The sequence below is a fragment of the Stegastes partitus genome, unplaced genomic scaffold (assembly GCF_000690725.1).
Source record: "Stegastes partitus isolate 25-593 unplaced genomic scaffold, Stegastes_partitus-1.0.2 Scaffold184, whole genome shotgun sequence".
Lineage (NCBI taxonomy): Eukaryota > Metazoa > Chordata > Actinopteri > Pomacentridae > Stegastes > Stegastes partitus.
Genome location: NW_007577915.1, coordinates 298,096 through 316,108, shown reverse-complemented (window position 1 = coordinate 316,108; position 18,013 = coordinate 298,096). Strand labels below are relative to the sequence as shown.

The 18,013-nt window shown below is 39.6% G+C and overlaps 1 protein-coding gene across 1 annotated transcript in view; it reads left to right on the top strand.

The window, feature by feature from the left end:
- The first annotated feature begins 14,868 nt into the window (after positions 1 to 14,868).
- rmdn2 (regulator of microtubule dynamics 2) overlaps positions 14,869 to 18,013 on the top strand; it is a 39,001-nt gene continuing 35,856 nt past the window's right edge. Inside the window, exons 1-2 of the mRNA XM_008280167.1 lie at positions 14,869 to 14,894; positions 17,365 to 17,819. Of these exons, the coding sequence (XP_008278389.1) occupies positions 17,374 to 17,819 (446 nt within the window). The 5' untranslated portion in view covers positions 14,869 to 14,894; positions 17,365 to 17,373. The remainder of the gene's footprint in view (positions 14,895 to 17,364; positions 17,820 to 18,013) is intronic.

Below are 18,013 nucleotides of genomic sequence, written 5' to 3'. Positions count from 1 at the left end.
CACGGTGAGTGTGTGTGTTTGTGCTTCACCAGGTGCCTGGAATGCATCTGGACAAACAGGCAATATTTCACTCATATGGTCTTTTGTGTTGCTGAGTGCTGCACATTTAAGTCAGCAAAGAAAGCTGGAGAATAACAAATGTTAACTTAAGGCCTCCCTAAAACAATACCGCTCTCTGTACGGCTGAAGAATTCCCCAACAGGCTGCCATTACATTGTTTTGAATTTATATTTCCCAGCGGGGCAGTTCGCCGACACATTCAGATAGCAAACAAAAAGGAATGTTTCGCGTTTCTTTCCTTCTGCCTGAAGGTAGCTAAACATTCATTAGTCACAGAATTAGACTTAATCGGCTCCACATAATTGTGTGATCAGCAGCAACAGTAACGCCCCAGGAATGTCGGTGTTATCGTTAACTCCGATGACTGACGCTGTGATTAACAGCACCATGGGGTGTGTTTATCCGTTTTCCCGTACTGCTTACATTTTTATATCCCGAAATAGCACCGTGCATTTACCTCGCTGCATTTATTATTTCATCCATTTACATTTAAGCATCTCCCTCCCCTGAGCGGTTTACGACAGGGGAAGAAAAATAGATAAATATTCCTGTGTCACCACCAGTATTATATTACAGCACAGGGGCCAAAAATAAGACGTGCATGGTTCAAAACTGACAGTAGGAGGAATAAATAAGTCAAATACATTGGCCAAAAAGTTATTTGGCTCATAATAAATAATAGAATAGGAATTGTGGGAATCAACGAGTAGAGAAAAATTATATATATTTGATTTTTTCTTTGTTGCGCAGGAGCATGACCATGTGGAAATCAGGGGAGAGGGCAAAGTAATCGAGCTGCTTTCCCTCTCAGACTCAATTTTCTTCCTACCTTTCATCTTCCTGTATGCTCCCAGTGCATTTGAAGATATATTAGAACTCTGAAAGGCAGCTGTGTGTGTGAAAAAAAAGAGAAGAAAAAGGAAGAGAGTGACTGAAAGAGAGTAAAAGAAGAGGACAGAAATAGTTGAGGGTGTGTAGGCCGGGCTCTGACCACTGGCATGCATGAGGAAGCAGCCTCCATTCCACAGGCCAGCGGATGGTTTAGAGACACTACAGAGCGCACAGCTCAGCAGCCCACATGCAAGTCCGCTGGCCTTCCCCACCCTCGGCTATTCTGGGCCTCTCTGCCACTGTGGTGGCTTTCACTCAGCAACCACACAAATAAAGCCTCAGTGAGAAAAACATGAGAAACTGGAGCTTCAGGCGAGGAGAGGAGGAGATGCATTGTTTACTGTTTGTCTTGTTTTTTCATTACTGCTTGCCATCGTATGGTTTGGGAGCTGATTTAGGGGACTGCGGCATCGTCGAAACAAAGACGTCCCGCTGCAGTTTACAATACGTTGGCCATAGTATCACCAGCACCCGTGTTTAAAGGATAAATCTCGTCTATCCCTCTGAAATGTGGGCCTTGTTTTTGCAGTTTCTGCTATCAGTTGTGATGACATTATTCTGGGGATGACAAGATGCAGTAAAAGAAGGTCAACGTTAGCCTAGAAGACAGTTGATAATCTGGGATCGACGGTGGATGGTTTGGGGCCTTGTTTTCTCTTCGACATAAGATTTATCAAACCAGATGGTTTGTTTCAAACCTGTATGATAAAGTTTCTTATATTTCCTGCTCTGTTCGTCTTCTTTTTAGCAATGTCACCACATTCTCAGACGCTAACAATCAGCTGTGTGACTCCAGTGTTATTAAAGCTTCAATGAATGATGGCTAAACCTATGACCAATAAGACCCAGAACGATCCTTTAACGAAGCACATAAGATTCCTATTTAAACCTCCTCATTGTCAACATACTGACAACATAACTGAAATTCTGGTATGTGGCGTAGTCATTCATCCACCCACGGAGAATGAGGAAATCAGGTATTAGTATGAATGAGACATTAGGAGTGAAGCAGAGGTTTCCTGCACTGCAGTGAGTGATGAATTCTGAGAACCTGATGCTGTATTCCAGGATGGGGCTCCATTCATTCTTAATAAAGTTGCTCACTGATCATATGAGCTGATAAAACTATCTGGTTCTTTAGGGTTTCACGTCTGGGAGTCCAGCAGGGACATGGGGGTCCTCACTTACTCCCTTGAGTGCTGTTCAGAAATATATTGATATGTTTTGTTATGTTTCATTACATTCTCATCACAGAATACAAAGAGCGATGTCAACACCATAGCTGAGCTTCTCCACTGTGGAACTCCAGTAAACTGATGACACTCCTGAAAACAGTCAGACTTCTCAGGTGTTGTACGGAACAAGGAACCAATCCAAACAATTCTTTTTCAAAGTTTCGAACACATATGTGTTAGATCTGTGTTACATGCTGACATTAAGTGGCACAGAGCAAGTCTACAGTGTCAGATCGGAGTCATAGGTGAGCTGATGTGCTCGAGCTGCAGGGAGTGGAGGAGGGGTGGATGCAGAAAGTGGCAGTGACATCGTAGATCTGCACATTCTGGAGGACGTAGAATAGAATAGAACAGAATAGAATAGAATAGAATAGAATAGACTTTATTTATCCCAGACCTGGGAAATTATTGAATTATGTGGAGGTGTATGTGCACTTAAGCCATTTTAAGACTTTCAAACTTAACCAAATATGTAACTCTGAGACAGGCAGATTAGTTTTAGGGGTTTAATCAATCAGTGACCAGAGAAGGACTTTAATTGACTTAAAGATGAGGATTTGAAAATTATAGTAAATACGTGAATGAAAGCAGCTCAGGGCCAGTGTGGGGGTATTTGGAAATCACTTGCAAGTATCATATGATAACTTCTTCTGAAAGTCAAAAAACATACAAAAAAAACATCCCTCAGCAATCTAATAGAGCTGGTATGTATAACACAAACACAACGCAGGAAGATGCAAAAATATTTACCTGACAACTTAGTGGAACAGGCACAATAACACACACATGTCTTTGTTGGAGCTTCTGGTTGGACCTTTCCTCCAGCTGCCAGGTAACAATGCCAGCAGTGCTTACAAGAGTGAACAGCGCCAGAGGGGCTGCTGTAGCCTGGTACAGGTTTTCTCTCCATTGTTCTATTTCTGCCTGCCTCCGATTTCTCATTTTCTCTGGTTCCTCTTGACAAGGTCATCTGGCAATGAAACGATGTATTTCTTTTATGTCAAACTTTTAGTCATATCTTGGCGGGACTATTCTAATTCTTGGTTGGACTGGAGCCCCATGTAGTTGTACCTTAACACCACATTTACGCTCATTCCTTTTTTTATCCACCGTTATAAAGCATCACAGTGGCCAGATACCATCTCATGCGGCATTAAATAACTCATGCTGTAATTATAGCTCCTAGTGTTCAATAACACTGGAGGGCCTTGAATCGTCACGAGGATCATTATCTTGGTAGGTTTTTTTTATTTTTTATTGCCGTTTTTGAATGTATGTAGTTATGCCATCATTACTTTGAAACATCCCCATGTGCTTTTCTAGTAACTGCCACTATCTGACATTTTAGAAATAAGACAAAGATTTGCTCATTTCCTCGGTAAGGCCTGACTGGCCTCAGACAATACAAGCCTGTGCTGGATGTCGGAGCAGCTGATCCTGTCACGGGCAATAACCTATCTGCTCAACCTCCTCCTGAACTTTCTGATACAACCCTTCAGCAATTCGCCTCATGACACTGAGACCACTATTGTCTTAATACAGCTGATTTCACTGTAAATGACCCTCTGAGCTGCATGTGCTTTATCCATCAGAATGGAAAAGATATTTTGCCAATTAATGACGAAATTGAAATTTCTATCATACCTTTTTACGCAGTTTTTATTGTATTGTCTTTCAGCTGCTCTTCTTAATTTATTTGGTCCTTCTACTCGTATATGTCTCTTGTAAAAAAGGGATCTTCATCTCACTCTTAGAGGCTTTTCTCTCCTCACTAATGAATTCATTTTTATTTGCAGCACACTCACCGTTGCCCTCTTTGAGAAATCATTAAACTTTCATCAAAAGAAAATGAAGAAAGAACCAACAAAGTCAGTTGCGCTTTGAAGCTGATGGATGTTCTCCACGTGTCTCTTGGGATGACTGAATTATTAGCCTCTCTCTGGCAGCATTTTATTTCGTTTAGTGTCAAGTTTTTTTTCAGTCTTTAAGAACACATAGACAAAGGCTACAGCAGCCACATTATCAGTCAGCACAGGTTTACTAAAGACAATATTGGTCCGTTGGTTCATTATCTTGGTACAGACTGAAATATCTCCACAAATATTTCATAACTTAGCACTCAGCCATAGTTCCCAGATGATGGATGGTCTGGATTTTCCTCTGACATCTTTATCAAGGCAAATTTCCCCCCACAAAGAAGGAATTCAAAATACTTCCAAAACTAATGACATTATGTGCTGCAGCCAAACTGTTTTTTTTTTTTTTTAGCACTAACTAGCTAATATGATCATGCTAACAAATTAAAGTACAATGGTGAACATGGTGAAAATTATACCATCAGCAGGATAGCAGTGTCATTGTTAGCATGTTAGCATGATGACATTAGCTGAAAGTTCGGCTCAACAAATAGCTGACATGACTGTAAGAATATTCATTAGTTTTTGTTTTTAAAGGGCAAATTAGACTTTCATCTAAAATTTAGGCTTAATATAACTTTATATCCTTTATTTTGTTGTATGGGAGACAAGAGTTACACGTAATTGCTCGTTTATGACCACACCAAGCTAAGGCTAAAGGTGCTAACGTTTTGTAGCTCCATCAAAATCTATTTCAATTACTTCTCAAATTGGTAATTATTTCTCAGTTTAATTTGAAGTTTTTTTTAGGTTTTGGTTGTTGCTTCAGAACATCATTTCTGTACAACAACAAAAAAGACTCAATCTAGTTTTCCATTTTGGTGTTCTACGCTTGTATTTGGACTGCACCATTATCACTATTAGTAGAGTTGATCACAGCACAGTCGCATCATGTGATGCGTCTAGACGACAATAATTTAATGGATTCTTTAATTGGGTTGCATTTGGTGGCACATGTGGACACTACTCATAGACTGTAGGCATAGGCACATGTGTGGTTGTTGTTTAAACAGATTAAACATGAAGTCGCAGCCTTTAAATACCTTTTTGAGTGTGACTCTGCCCACAGCCCTGTGCAACTGATTAAGAGGTTGTTTGTGCTAAACGAATATTACATGAAGTGGATGAAGATAAAGATAACAAGAATATAATCGTGTTATACATTATCTACAACATCTTATTAATGCCTAACATGTGCTGTTGCTGATTAATGATTTTATGGTCAGTAATATATGTGGTTGGCTGTTGACTCCCCCGGTGTGCTAGTGGCCACACAAGCACAAAACATACAAATGGAAAAGAAATAATAGGATTTTTTTGTCGTTTTTTTAAATCTGACTCTAAAGCTAAACCTTAAACTTTACAAATTAAACTGAGAGACATTTATGCATTTGTGAAATAGTAGAATAAAATCAATGACGAGCGTTCCAAACCAGTTTTTCATTTGTTTCATTTTGATGATTTGCAAATTGTTCAAAGAACTGCAAAACATTATTATTTCAGCATATTTTCTGTGTTCCATTTACAGCAGTGAGGGTGGGGTAAATACCTCAAAACAGATGACCACATCTCACAAAACACATTACATAGGCGCTAATGGTGTAGACATGTAGTAGGTGAAGTCTTGTTTGGCATTTGATTACATTTAATTATCATGTTCTTGTCTACCTGAAGGGAGCAGACGTGATTTAAGTAACCCTAATAGACATGACTCAGGCTTTTTTCACCTATATATATACACAGATGAAGACTGGGTAATGTGTCTGGATTTGTTGATAGTGTGCAGGTTGTGTTTAAGAGCAGATTAACTTGATCTTTTGCTTATTCCGCCCTGAACCACAAAGCAGTGTTGTCTCTCAGTCAGCGCAGACTACTGATGAAATTCGTTTTTTTAGGAACAAAGATATTTCTGAGGATGAGCAGCATTTCCGCTTGTAGTCATGTATCTAGTCTTACCTGTGCTCAACAGACCGCTCATCCTCTCAGGTGGATCTCAATAGTAGTTCTTTAGGCGCCACCTGCTGGTCGTCTCCTGTCTGCAACTAAAAAGCAGTTATTACCTCGTTCATTGTATCAGTGACTTAAATGACATAATGCTGAGGAGTTTTAGTGAAGGGGGTCAGCAAGGTCACATTTATCCTCTCAAGCACAAAGGATGATCTGTGCAAGAGACTTAAAATAGTGACAGCTGTTGTTTAAACAAAACTGTGTTACAGTTCACGAATCTCGTAGATAAGCGCTGGTAATAAGCTTGTTTGTTTACTCAGGAACAAGGAGAGGACAGGGAGGGCTGGTCAAAAGTCAGGGCCAGGAATGTGCTGGTGTTGTATCTGAATATTTTTTGAGGGAACCATGTGTTCTTACCAACGGTTCCATTAGTTAGGGAGGACAAAAACAAACTTTCATACGTTATTGTGAAGGAAAAAGATGGCACAAAGGAAATCATAAAAGTCGCATGTGCGATGTGTATCTGCTTTTGGAGGAATGCACAAAGTCTGATGGCACGACTGATTGTTGCTGCAGAGGAGGACAGAGGAAGGAAGAAATCATTAAACCGCAAAGTCAAAAGTCAGAGAGGTCTCTGATCCAATCTGCCCGCCCTAACTTTTTTCCCAGCATTCATCACTTGTTTGTCATATTTAAAATCAGAAGTTGTTTGCAGCTTGTGTATAAATCAGATCATAGCAATAACATGCATTCAAATGGTCAGTCAACTTTCACTAACTTTTTTTGTCAAGTTCATTCAGATTGTGTGATTTCTGTTTGCCCGTCATTTTTTCACATTTTACGCGCAAAATAGGAATTCTTTCTATTTTATTAGGCAAAAACTGAACAACTGTGAAGATAAAGCTCCTGAAAAATGTAATTGTCATTCATAATGAATATAAATTTTCAAACAACAGCCTGATACATGCAATTAGTTGGACACAAGGGTGTGGTGAGTGCTCCTGAACTTGATAAGGACATTGATTTAATGAGGCGTGGGCAGCACTGATACTATCTAAGTCTCTACTATCTAATTCAGTGACGCACGACTATCAGCAGACTTGACCTGTCTCAGACCTGATGAAACACAAAAAGTACAGGAGCCAGACGCAAACAGATTCCGCCTTTAAGAGAAAAAAAATGCTTAAAGTCTGAGCTGTACACATTATTTTATTTATTGTAGCCATTGTTGTTTCAGGGTGCACATTATCTTTATTTTTATTCACCACACCACGCTGCAGTGGAAACAGGATTTTAACAGGCTTACTGTTAACATGCTAATGAGCTGTATTCAACCAGTTAAGACAGTATTTTAGATGGCAAAACAACAGTGAGGAATGGATGCTGTGTTGCTCTCAAGATAATTAGAATCAGAATCCTTTTTATTGTCATTATGTGTACGCTTTCATACACACATCGAAGTTTCAGTTGGAAGTCTCGGCTTTCAGCAAAAGAAAAATGGCATAAATAGACTTCCGAAAACCAACTACAACACAATTAAGAAAGCAGAACACAAATAAGAAAGTGAATACCAACGAATTACTAATAAAAACACAGCTGCTGTTATCCTATTCAGAGACTGAAGAATATTCCACTTCGTTAAGGCGCTTGACAACTTAGAATTAACGTGATCAGGCTCAGTGAAAACAAAACCCCAGACCTGGTTTAAATAATGTAAAGAAACTGGTCATTTGAACCGCAGACTATCCTCCAATCCAGTCAACTCAAGTGAGTGTCGGCCACTTGTCACTAAAACATGAAATCTGACTCGTAGTTATCGTGGTTTTGGTACCTTGTGATTGATTGTTTTGAATAGTTATAGTTGTCACTGACCAGGGGGTTACTATGGAGCAATCAGCCCCATTTGTGTGTGTGTGTGTGTGCGTGTGTGTGTGTGTGTGTGCGTGTGTGTGTGTGTGTCTTTCAGTCTTTCAACAGTCTCTAGCTCAAGTGCGAAGGTCTAAAAAGTTGATATTTTACAGGTGAGTTAGGAACAACCTTCTCATGTTGTTTTGATTTTTTGGTCACTCGGTGCAAAGAGGTCAAAGGTCATGCTTTCAAAAATGCTGTACACCCTCAAAAGGGTGAAATTTATGGCATTTGGTGCATTTGGGCCTTTCCATTGGTGCTGTTACATAATGCAAGGTCCAACTCGAGGTTGTGAAAATTGACTGTCCTCTCCTCAGAATGATTCAATTTTTGGGTCATTCAGTGACTCTTTCAAAAATACTGTATACCTTCAAAAGGATGAAACGTAGATTTATGGTATGTGGTGCAGATAAGCAACCATGTTGGGCCTTTCCTTTGGTGTTGTTACATAATTCAAGGTCTAGCTTGTATCAGATACCATATATAGACTTCCTACTGGGGGTGTGACATTTGACCTTGGATTGTATTCCTGTTCTTTTTTTCTGCTTCAGTTTTTTTGTTTTCTTTTTCACATATATAAATGAACATAGAAGAGCAAACAAGTATGGAACCAGCTCACAGTGATCAAGGGGCGGCTTACAGTTTTCAGTGTACATTAGTTTTCATTTATAAGAGAAAAAAAAAGTCACATTATCATTTAAATGCCGGTGTCTTTGTTTTTAAATCTAATCCATTTGTCCCATTTTCTATTAAAACCATCTTTTTTTTATTCTTAAACAATAAGTCTTTTTTTTTTTCCATCATTTCTTCTGGTGTATCCCACTTTACCTCTTTATTGTAATATTCCCTCACCTTGGGTTGTATGTCAAGATCAAACTATTTGGCTTTTGCCATTATATTTTAAATAACATGTAATGCATACATGGATAGTGAACATTTCATCTTGGACAGGGAGCCAACCATAATTAGTGACAGGATACGCCTACTTTGTGGTAGGTTTGATGGAATAATGGTTTAGTGGCGCTCAGTGCAACCAACAGGGGCAACTAGATCCCTCTTTGTTGTCATTATACAGTGTACAACAAGATTACAGAGATTCTCCTATTTTCAGTGCAAGTAAAAAACAAAAACAAAAAAAAGTGCAAAGTTTCCCAAAACAAGATAAAGTGCAAAATTGCTCAGTTAAATGTAAAGATAAAAAAGGATAAATATATAAAAAGAAATAAAAGATTTAAGAAACGTTGCACGAGATGATGGACATATACATAGAGATATGAATATTTACATACGAATAATGGATATTTACATAGTGCACATAGTGGAGGAGGCTTATTGAGGGAGAATGGATATTTTACATGTGAGAGTTCATGATGGTGATGGCTCTCAGAAAGAAACTGTCTTAGTCTGTAGGTCTTTGCTTTGTAGCATCTGTAGCGCCTAACAGAGGACAACAGCTCAAACAGCTGAGAACCGAGGCGTGAACTGTCCTTGGTGATGTCGCGAGCTCTGCTGAGGCGCCTGGGTGATATAAATGCCTCAGCAGAGCTCGCAACATCACCGAGGACAAATCCCCAGTTTCACTCCCAGTTTACTGCATTTCATTCCCCTACTGTCTGTCCCACAGTGATTGTGTGTCTCAGGGACATGACAACACAGAGTGAACATGTAGTGGGACGAGTGACCAAAAAATGAATAAATAAAAACCTACAAAGACCAAGCAGGGGACACACTGAACCTTCACCGCAGCAAATACTTTGATTTGTCAAGAGCAGATCTAAATAATAATAATACTAATAATTAGAAGAGACTAGAATAAAACTTTATTGATCCCTTTGGTGCAAACCTCAGGGAAATTGTGGATTAATTATTGCATGCCGTGACAAAAATATTTGGAAATGACTATGTTATTAGTCCTACATGTGCTTTTCCAGAGTCAAAATACTGTCTAACGTGAAACAGGATTGATAAAGACACAAGATGTCTCACAATGCAAACCTGCAGGAATGCCGTCCGTGTTATTTAGCAGTACAACAGTCAGGTTTGACTTCTTGCTCCACCTGGTTCTTCCAGTATTGTTGCTGGTGTTTGGGAACAGCAGATACTGGGCCACATTATAACAGGTTTCATCCTTGTCATAGTGAATGATTGAGGGCAGACAGACTAACCTGGGGTCAGGAGTTAAAGTGAAGTTCCACACAACAAGTTCATTTCAGGGTAAAAGAAACCACTCCACCAGCAAATCTCAGACTGCTTTCTAAGAGAGATGAATCTCTGTGAGTTCTGTGTTTGGAAACAAGCATTTCCTGAATTTCTGTTCATTCGATCTCGAGTTGAAAATAGACGTCACTCAAAAGCAGATCTCAGATATAAAAGTCTCAACGGTCAAGATATTTTAGTCATAGCTGATGTTGTTAAGGAGTTCTCACATTTTTATGGTGATTTTTGTTACAGTTTTTGCTTCCTCTGGGACACACCCTAATACAGACTGTCGGTAGGCCGAGGGATGAGAACACCGAGTACTTGCAGCTGAGATAGACATCAGTAGAACAAGTGTAGGCCGATGAGTTGGACTTCCCCAATTCCTTCACAAATGTTGTATTCGAGTGATATTGTGCCTTCTGTTGCACAACACTCGCCATCTCTTCATGGCTGAATGAATCTTTAAACTATCTGTAAACACAGCACGCTACTGATACAGAGGTTAGTTTTGCTCCCACTGAGGTAGGCATTTCACGCACATGAGCAGAACACACTCCTCCAAGACTGACAGGGAACAATGGGGCTTCACACTGTGGTTTCTCCTCTGATAGTGATGCCTTATTTCACCGGGATTCTTCTCCCATGTGTTGTTTGACAGCTGTAATGGGCTTGTGTCTGTACACAAAGGTAAATATGAGGTTGCTTTTATTTCTGCCTTTGTGGTGTGGGAGCTCAGGCAGATGTGTGGTGGGTGGATAAAACAAGACTGTTGACAATATCTACTCATCTGCTGGCTTTGACCCGATGGGAGCGAGGCCATGGCTGGATGCGCCTCCCTTATCGTCATATCTACGTCCCAACCCAGAGCTGCTGGCCAGACTTTTTTTTTTTTTTTGCACCGTCATGCTTCTGGCTTTCAGGTGGGCTTTTTGTTCCCTGTGGGAGCTGAATGCAGGCTGTGGGCTCACGAACAATACTGTGTTCAGAGAGCAGGGAAGAAACTGCACGTAGCGATCCCCACATCATATTATGCAAGGGACCTCCCTGTTACCTCTGTTTCCAAGCAGGAATGCCTACCTGCCTCTCTACAGGCTGGAGGACACATCCATTAAAGAGGTCACGTACCTCTGCCAGTTGAAATAAACAAGGCCATCCCAGAAAGAGACCATTTATGTAATGAAGTAACTCTTAAGGTCACCAAGGACAGTGTTGTTGTTTTTTCCCTGTTGGAGCGTTTCTCTAACCATTAATCATGAACTTGTGCAGATGAGTGAGATAAAAAAGAGAAGAAGAAGAAAAACAACACAAGCATTTGACAAAAACCTAAATAAACTAAAGATGATATAAATGTAAAATATCAGTAAATAAATAAATTATAATAAAATGGAAAATGATTAATACACTTTATCCAGGCAACAAACAATATTAATATAAATCTTGGTTCTCCAAAAGCATTTTATTTTTGGTGATATTTGGTGTAATATTGCCTTTGTTTTTTTAGACTCAAGTGACCTTTTCAGCTGAAATAAAGAAATAATAATTACATAAATGTCTGAGCTACATATTTAGTGCTCGCAATGGGGATATGCTATTTATGCTTTCACTGTCTAATGGAGATGTGGGGGAGGTATATGTTGTTGAGCCATAAACGTGTGTTTTTATGTATGTTTGGACATTTTTTCCTCTGTTTATTTGCAAAGTTAAAAAACAACAAAAACTAGGCATTTCTAGGCATGGAAAAAAAACAACAAAAAATAAATAAATTATGCATCTTAAGAGGGTGCAAATAGTACAGATGTATAATATGCAAAAAAAATAAATAAAAATAAGTTAACGTTCTATATATCCCCGACTGCAGATATCACTTCAGTCCAAGCCAGTAAGGACAGCGCTGTGTTCGCTGACTGCAGGTCCAAGGTTGATGTGATAATACATGTGTGTAGTAACATTTTAAAACCTGGTACACATTCAGTCCAAGTTCACTGTGCGGAGAGAAGCAAATCAAAGAGGTGAGTCATTGCTTAAGCTTTATATGACAGATGACAGATAATGTGAATGTATATTTAAAGGATGAAATATTTGGAATTTCCTTAGAAACTAAAGAAGGCAGAAGTGCTACTCGTTTTTTTTCAAGACTGAAAAATGAAACTTGTACATGACACCCTTTATCCCAGTATCACATGCTTATACAACCTATTTCATGCAACACAGCACGAATATAACTGTTATTGTAGTGATCTTCGGTTACTTGTTAAATGATTATTGACACACGTCGACAGTAAATAAATCGCAATTAAGAAAAAAAAAAAAGGAATACAAATGTCAATGTTTCAAACAATCTCATCTTTTAAGATAGCTAATTATTTGGTGCACGAAGAAAAGAAAATCTGACCGTAGGTAAGGACTTTGTGCACCGTTTCAAATTCAAAATAACCAACAAGGTCGTGCCTCTGCAATAATGTTTATCGTCACGTCAATATTTGATAGACAACAATAAGAAAGGTTAGAGTTTTATGAATGCAATTAGCTGTAGTTAATATACAGCATGGGCTTTCCATCATGCGGATATATAGGTCGGTTCATGTGAGGACATCCTGTGAAAGTTCTGCAAACAAATTAATACCGTGAGCTGTAGTAGTAGGCTTAGTATGTATTGTAAAGATGATGCCACAGGGTCTTCTATTTAACAAGCTTATTGAGCAGCTAATTGTGTAATACGGAGTGTGTTCAGCACAAATATGATGAAAATAACAGAAAATTACAGAGAAACATACTGTTATAAAAATTCAGTGTTATATGTTATGATTCAATGCTCGTTGTCCAACTCTTGAAATACAGAAGTCCGTGAAAGTTAGCGTGCACAGAACTTACAAAAAGAAACCAAGCCTGTGCTCAGCAGATGGGAGCAGAGGAGAAATCTGTTGTATGCCTGTATAAACTACAACGTTTCTTGACTCTGATGTCACTTGTTCAGAATCTGTACTGTGCACGTGATTCCTTGCTGCAAGTAAAACTTTGCTTTGACTTAAGAGATGACTCTGTGTACTGATTTGGAGCAGTTAGGACTCCACTGAAGACTTTTCCTAACATTTTTGGTCCTTCGAGCCGGATCCCAATATCCCTCCTCTGGACAGGTTTGGGAAAACGAAAACTGTGCACGGGGGAGTCTGGGACTCCTGAAACAAAGACCTCCGTCTTGAATTAGACGTTCTGAGAGGCGAGCCACCGCTGTCCAGAGTAGGGTGACGGGATTCAAGAACAAAGAAAAGAGTCGTCACAAGTCAAAGGTAGGTCTGGTTCTATTTGTCTCTTTCCAAGACACACTCAAAGTTTGGGAGGTAGTTATTCAGTAGTGTCTAGTTATTCAGTAGTGTCTCAGTGAAACCAACTAGCAGGGCTAACCTAACGGCGGCAACAAAGCAAAGGTTTCACTGATAGGACCAGTTGCTCGAGTGAATTCCATACAAACTGGTTGGCTACTGACGGGAAAGTGGGTTCCTTACATTCCTCAGGGATAAAACTACCTAAGAGTTGGACAGGGTCCTATAAATCTGTCATAAAAAAAGTTGGACAGGACTATATGTCTGCGTTAAATTCTTAAAAAGTCTGATAGGACTATAGGACTAAAAATCTTAAAATATTTAAACATGCTTGCTTAATTTATAAAAGTATTGATAACATGTTCCCACCACCTCTTAAAAACATCTTTAAACAAAAGAGCAATGTTGTTGATAGGCCTAAAAGATCAGTCTGCAGAGGAGACTGTGAGATCCAGGTCAGGAGAACATCTACAGGTCAAAACTATTTGTCTGTAAGGGCTTGTTAAAGTTGGAACAGTCTTCCTGCTGGGGTTAGACAATGTTCTACCTTCTCTACTTTAAAAAAAAAAAAAAAAAAAACATCTGAAAAAATGGTCAAATCTGTGGTCATGTAGACAACCTTTTTAATTGTTTGTTTTTTACAAATGTCCTATCTATTGTGGTGTTAACTTTTGTTTGTGCACCTTTTTAGACTGCACTATGATTAATATGAAACAATATATTTATTAGTTTATTAATAAGAGGAGCTAAATCTGGCATATTTACACAAAGTCATTGTACTGCATGTGTTCATTAATATGAGCTGTCTTCTTCCAAACAAATGAAATTGAATTAAAAAAAAAAAACTATTTGGAGCATGGCTAAACAGGGTGGTTAAAAAATAAATAAAAATCAGCAAAAGACAAACAACAAACAAAAAAGACATTGTGCCACCCCAATGTAAGTAATGGTCATCCGTATACAAATTGTCCTGGTCATGATGGAATAAACTTAAGTATTATATTTAATAAAATGTGTATTTTAATGATTGATTTTTGATCAGCATTTTTCTGCACCTTCTCTCCGGCTTCCTCCCACAAGGTCCAAAAACATGTTGAGGTTAATTAGTGATTCTATGTTGTCCGTAGATGGGAATGTGTTTGGTTGTCTGTCTGTAACTGTAAGTGTAGCCCTGTAATGGACTGGTGACCTGTCCAGGGTGTCCCCCCCCGGGACCCTAGTGAGGATGAACAGGTGTGTAGATAATGGATGGATGGATGGATTTCTCTGTACCAGACTGTAAAGTTCTTTTTAAGATGAGGTTCACGCGGTTCATGTCCGGAACCTTCTTCTCGGTTTATAATTCCGCACGGAGCGTTTTCACCGTTACACCAGAGCGCTGTCAAGCCAACAGAAGTGCCTCCTTCCCCACCTGTACAGTAAGGTGTTTAATCATGTCGGTTTTGTTGTTAATTAGGAGCAGGACGTCTGAGTGAGGGGTTAATGTGACTGTTCGTTACTGACAGTGAGCAGTTCAGACCGTTTGACGGGAGACAGACTTTGTTTTGGACGTTAGCACCGTCTGGGAGCTGCCGGCTCTCAGCTAGCAGCAGGACTCGGTCACTGACAGCTGATTGACGCGGTTCGTTCGTTCACGGAACCGTGATGTCGCACAGGATAAAGCGTACCTGAGACTTAGGCAGACTTTGAATTTGTCAATGTGTTTAAGCTGTACGAGCTGCTGTTTGACTGCTGGCTAACAGCCTCCCTCCGTGATTATGTGCTGATCCAATTATCTGAGCTTGTTGGCGAGCCGGGGTCCGAACGTAGCTCCTTGTAGACAGCAGGTGAAGGACAGACGCGCTCTCGCCTGTGAGTCATTTGTTTGATATTGTGTTATGTAAAACATTGAAGTAAAGGTTATGGCCACTGCTCATACAAATTCTCGGGAGTGGAGATCTCCTGTGGTTTAGCCAGCAGGTTCCCAGTGATGTTCAAACCCAAACAAGAGAATGGTGTTTGTACTTTACAGATAAGCCAGATATTGTTGCGTCCTTGTGCTTCACACTGAGGTACCAGAACCTTTACAATCAGTACTGTCTACAGGGAATAAGTGCTCAAAACAGTCTATGACTATGACACCCAAAGCAAATCATCAGTCACATGGGAGTCTGTGTGAAAGGCATTTAAACGGTCTGGCTCGCTTCTCTGTTGCTGCTACTGTCCTAGAAATAAATCCTAAACAATGCAGACGTTGTCATCAAGTCAGTGCTCATGTTTCACTTCACTTACATTCAGCATCATCTGACAACTACTTATAGTGACATATCAGAATCTGCCAACTGAATCGTTACCAAACTATTTCTTCACCAATATGTTAGTAAAGGTGTGTAATAACATGCTTTAAAATGTTGACGTTCAACTCCTGTGGGAAATATTCTCATATTGTCATTCATTCTCATATTCTGTTTGCACTATTCTCTTTTATGTGTACTTTTATACTTGTTTGCACTATTTCTCATATTTATATGTACATTTTTCTGTCTAGTGTGTGTGTATCTCTACGTGTAATGCTGCTAACAACAATGTGAATTTCTCCACTGTGAGATAAATAAACACATATCTTATATTATCTTATCTGAAAACCCTGGAAAAACCTGCTCAAGTTACGGTACCAATAAATGATTGTTGAAAAATCGATTACAAAAAAAACCAAATCGGGCCTTAAGTAACTTATGAGGGGTCAAATCAATAAAAATGGATAAGAAATAGCAATTTCCCTGAGGTCTTGTACCGAAGGGATTAATAAAGTTTTATTCTAATCAGGGTTTGTTCATGATTCTGAGTTTCACCACAAACACGCCATTGTTGAAAAAGGCCACACTCACGTTTACATTTACATTCCCAGTAGCTTTTATAAAGTTTTTTTGAAAACTAAATTTTATAATTCATCCTACATCCACCCAACTGGTCGAGGCAGATGGCCGTCCCTCCCTGAGCCTGGTTCTGTCGGAGGTTTTTTTTCCCCTGTGGGGGTTTTCGGTTCCTTCCCACTGTTGCAGACTGCTTGCGGACTGCTGAAGCTTATAGGGAATCCAGATGTTTTGGATTGTTGGGTGTTTCTGTCTCTGCCTTTGTGAAGCGCTATGAGATGACTTATTGTTGTAAATATGTGCTATACAAATAAAATTGATTGAATTGAATTGAATTTATTTCACATACTGACACACTGCTCAAAAAATAAAGGGAACACTGAAATAACACATCCTAGATCTGAATGAGTAAAATATTCCTGTTGAAAAACTTTATTCGTTACATAGTGGAATGCGTTGAGAACAAAATAACATAAAAACGATTGATGTAAATCAAAATGATTATCCCACGGAGATCTGGATTTGGAATCATACTCAAAATAAAAGTGGAAAATCACATTACAGGCTGATATTAGGAGTTATGAAATCATGACCACAGAAATGTTACATCTAACTTTTGGCCCACAGTGTTACATGTCATGTTGTAAATTAACAAGTCAAACTGAAGCCATCACTGATTATTAGTTGATGGTCAGTTCTGAGTCAACAGTTAGTCAAACAAAATAAGAGGTTATCTTTGGCTTTATGATGGGCACTTAACTAATTAACTACATTATTAATCAACATTAGTGCCCCAGTCGGTATTAAAAGACAAAGTAGTAGCAGATGAGAAATTGCTGTCTTTAGTTAGTTTACCAAACAGACTACAAAGAGCAGTTTTACATGATGTGGACCCAGAGTTAGATATGAGCCGTTTTGTTTGTTTTGCTCTTAACTGAAAAGTGCACTTTTCACTCTCTGTTCATGCATTATTAACAAACTGTTAATGAAGTCAGTAACTAACCTACAGCCTGTTTTTTCTATGAATTCTCTGCAGGCTCCCAGGATGGCCCAGGCAGACAGCAAGATGCTGGTTCTGGGAGCGTTAGCAGGAGTGGCCGGCATCAGCCTGGCTGTGGTGTGTTACCAGGGTTTTAAATCAAGACGAAGGGCCTCGTTCCCGGGGTACTACCATAGCCGCACTAGTGAACAGGGGTCGGGGCTCATGTTGGTGGATGGCCCCGGTTTGTCCGGTGGTCAGGCTGAGGTGCTGCAGCGCCTTGAATCCCTGATCCAGTGTGTGTCTGAGCTGAAGGATGAGATGAAGGCTTTGAAGAACGCTCTGCCAACACTCCCAGACCAAGTCAGGGAAGAGCTGAGGGGACGTGACCATGCGCGTCGAGTCAGCCCTCTGTTCAGGACCACACCAACACGAAGGAAAAGGGCTGCAGGCTCCATCGCAGGGTCCAGACCTGAGGGTCGCAGCTCAGAGGAGGCAGAGAGCGAGGGAGGGTGAGTACGCTGAAAGATTCAAGTATGGCTGCATTGTATTTTACTGAATTTCATCTTTTTTAGCAAGCCACAAAAGTCATACTGGTACCCCTTTTCCTCACTCACTCACAAAGACACACACAACTTGATAATAAAAACTTAGTTTACATCCAACAATTGCTTTCAGATTTATAGGATTCACACACACAGCATGA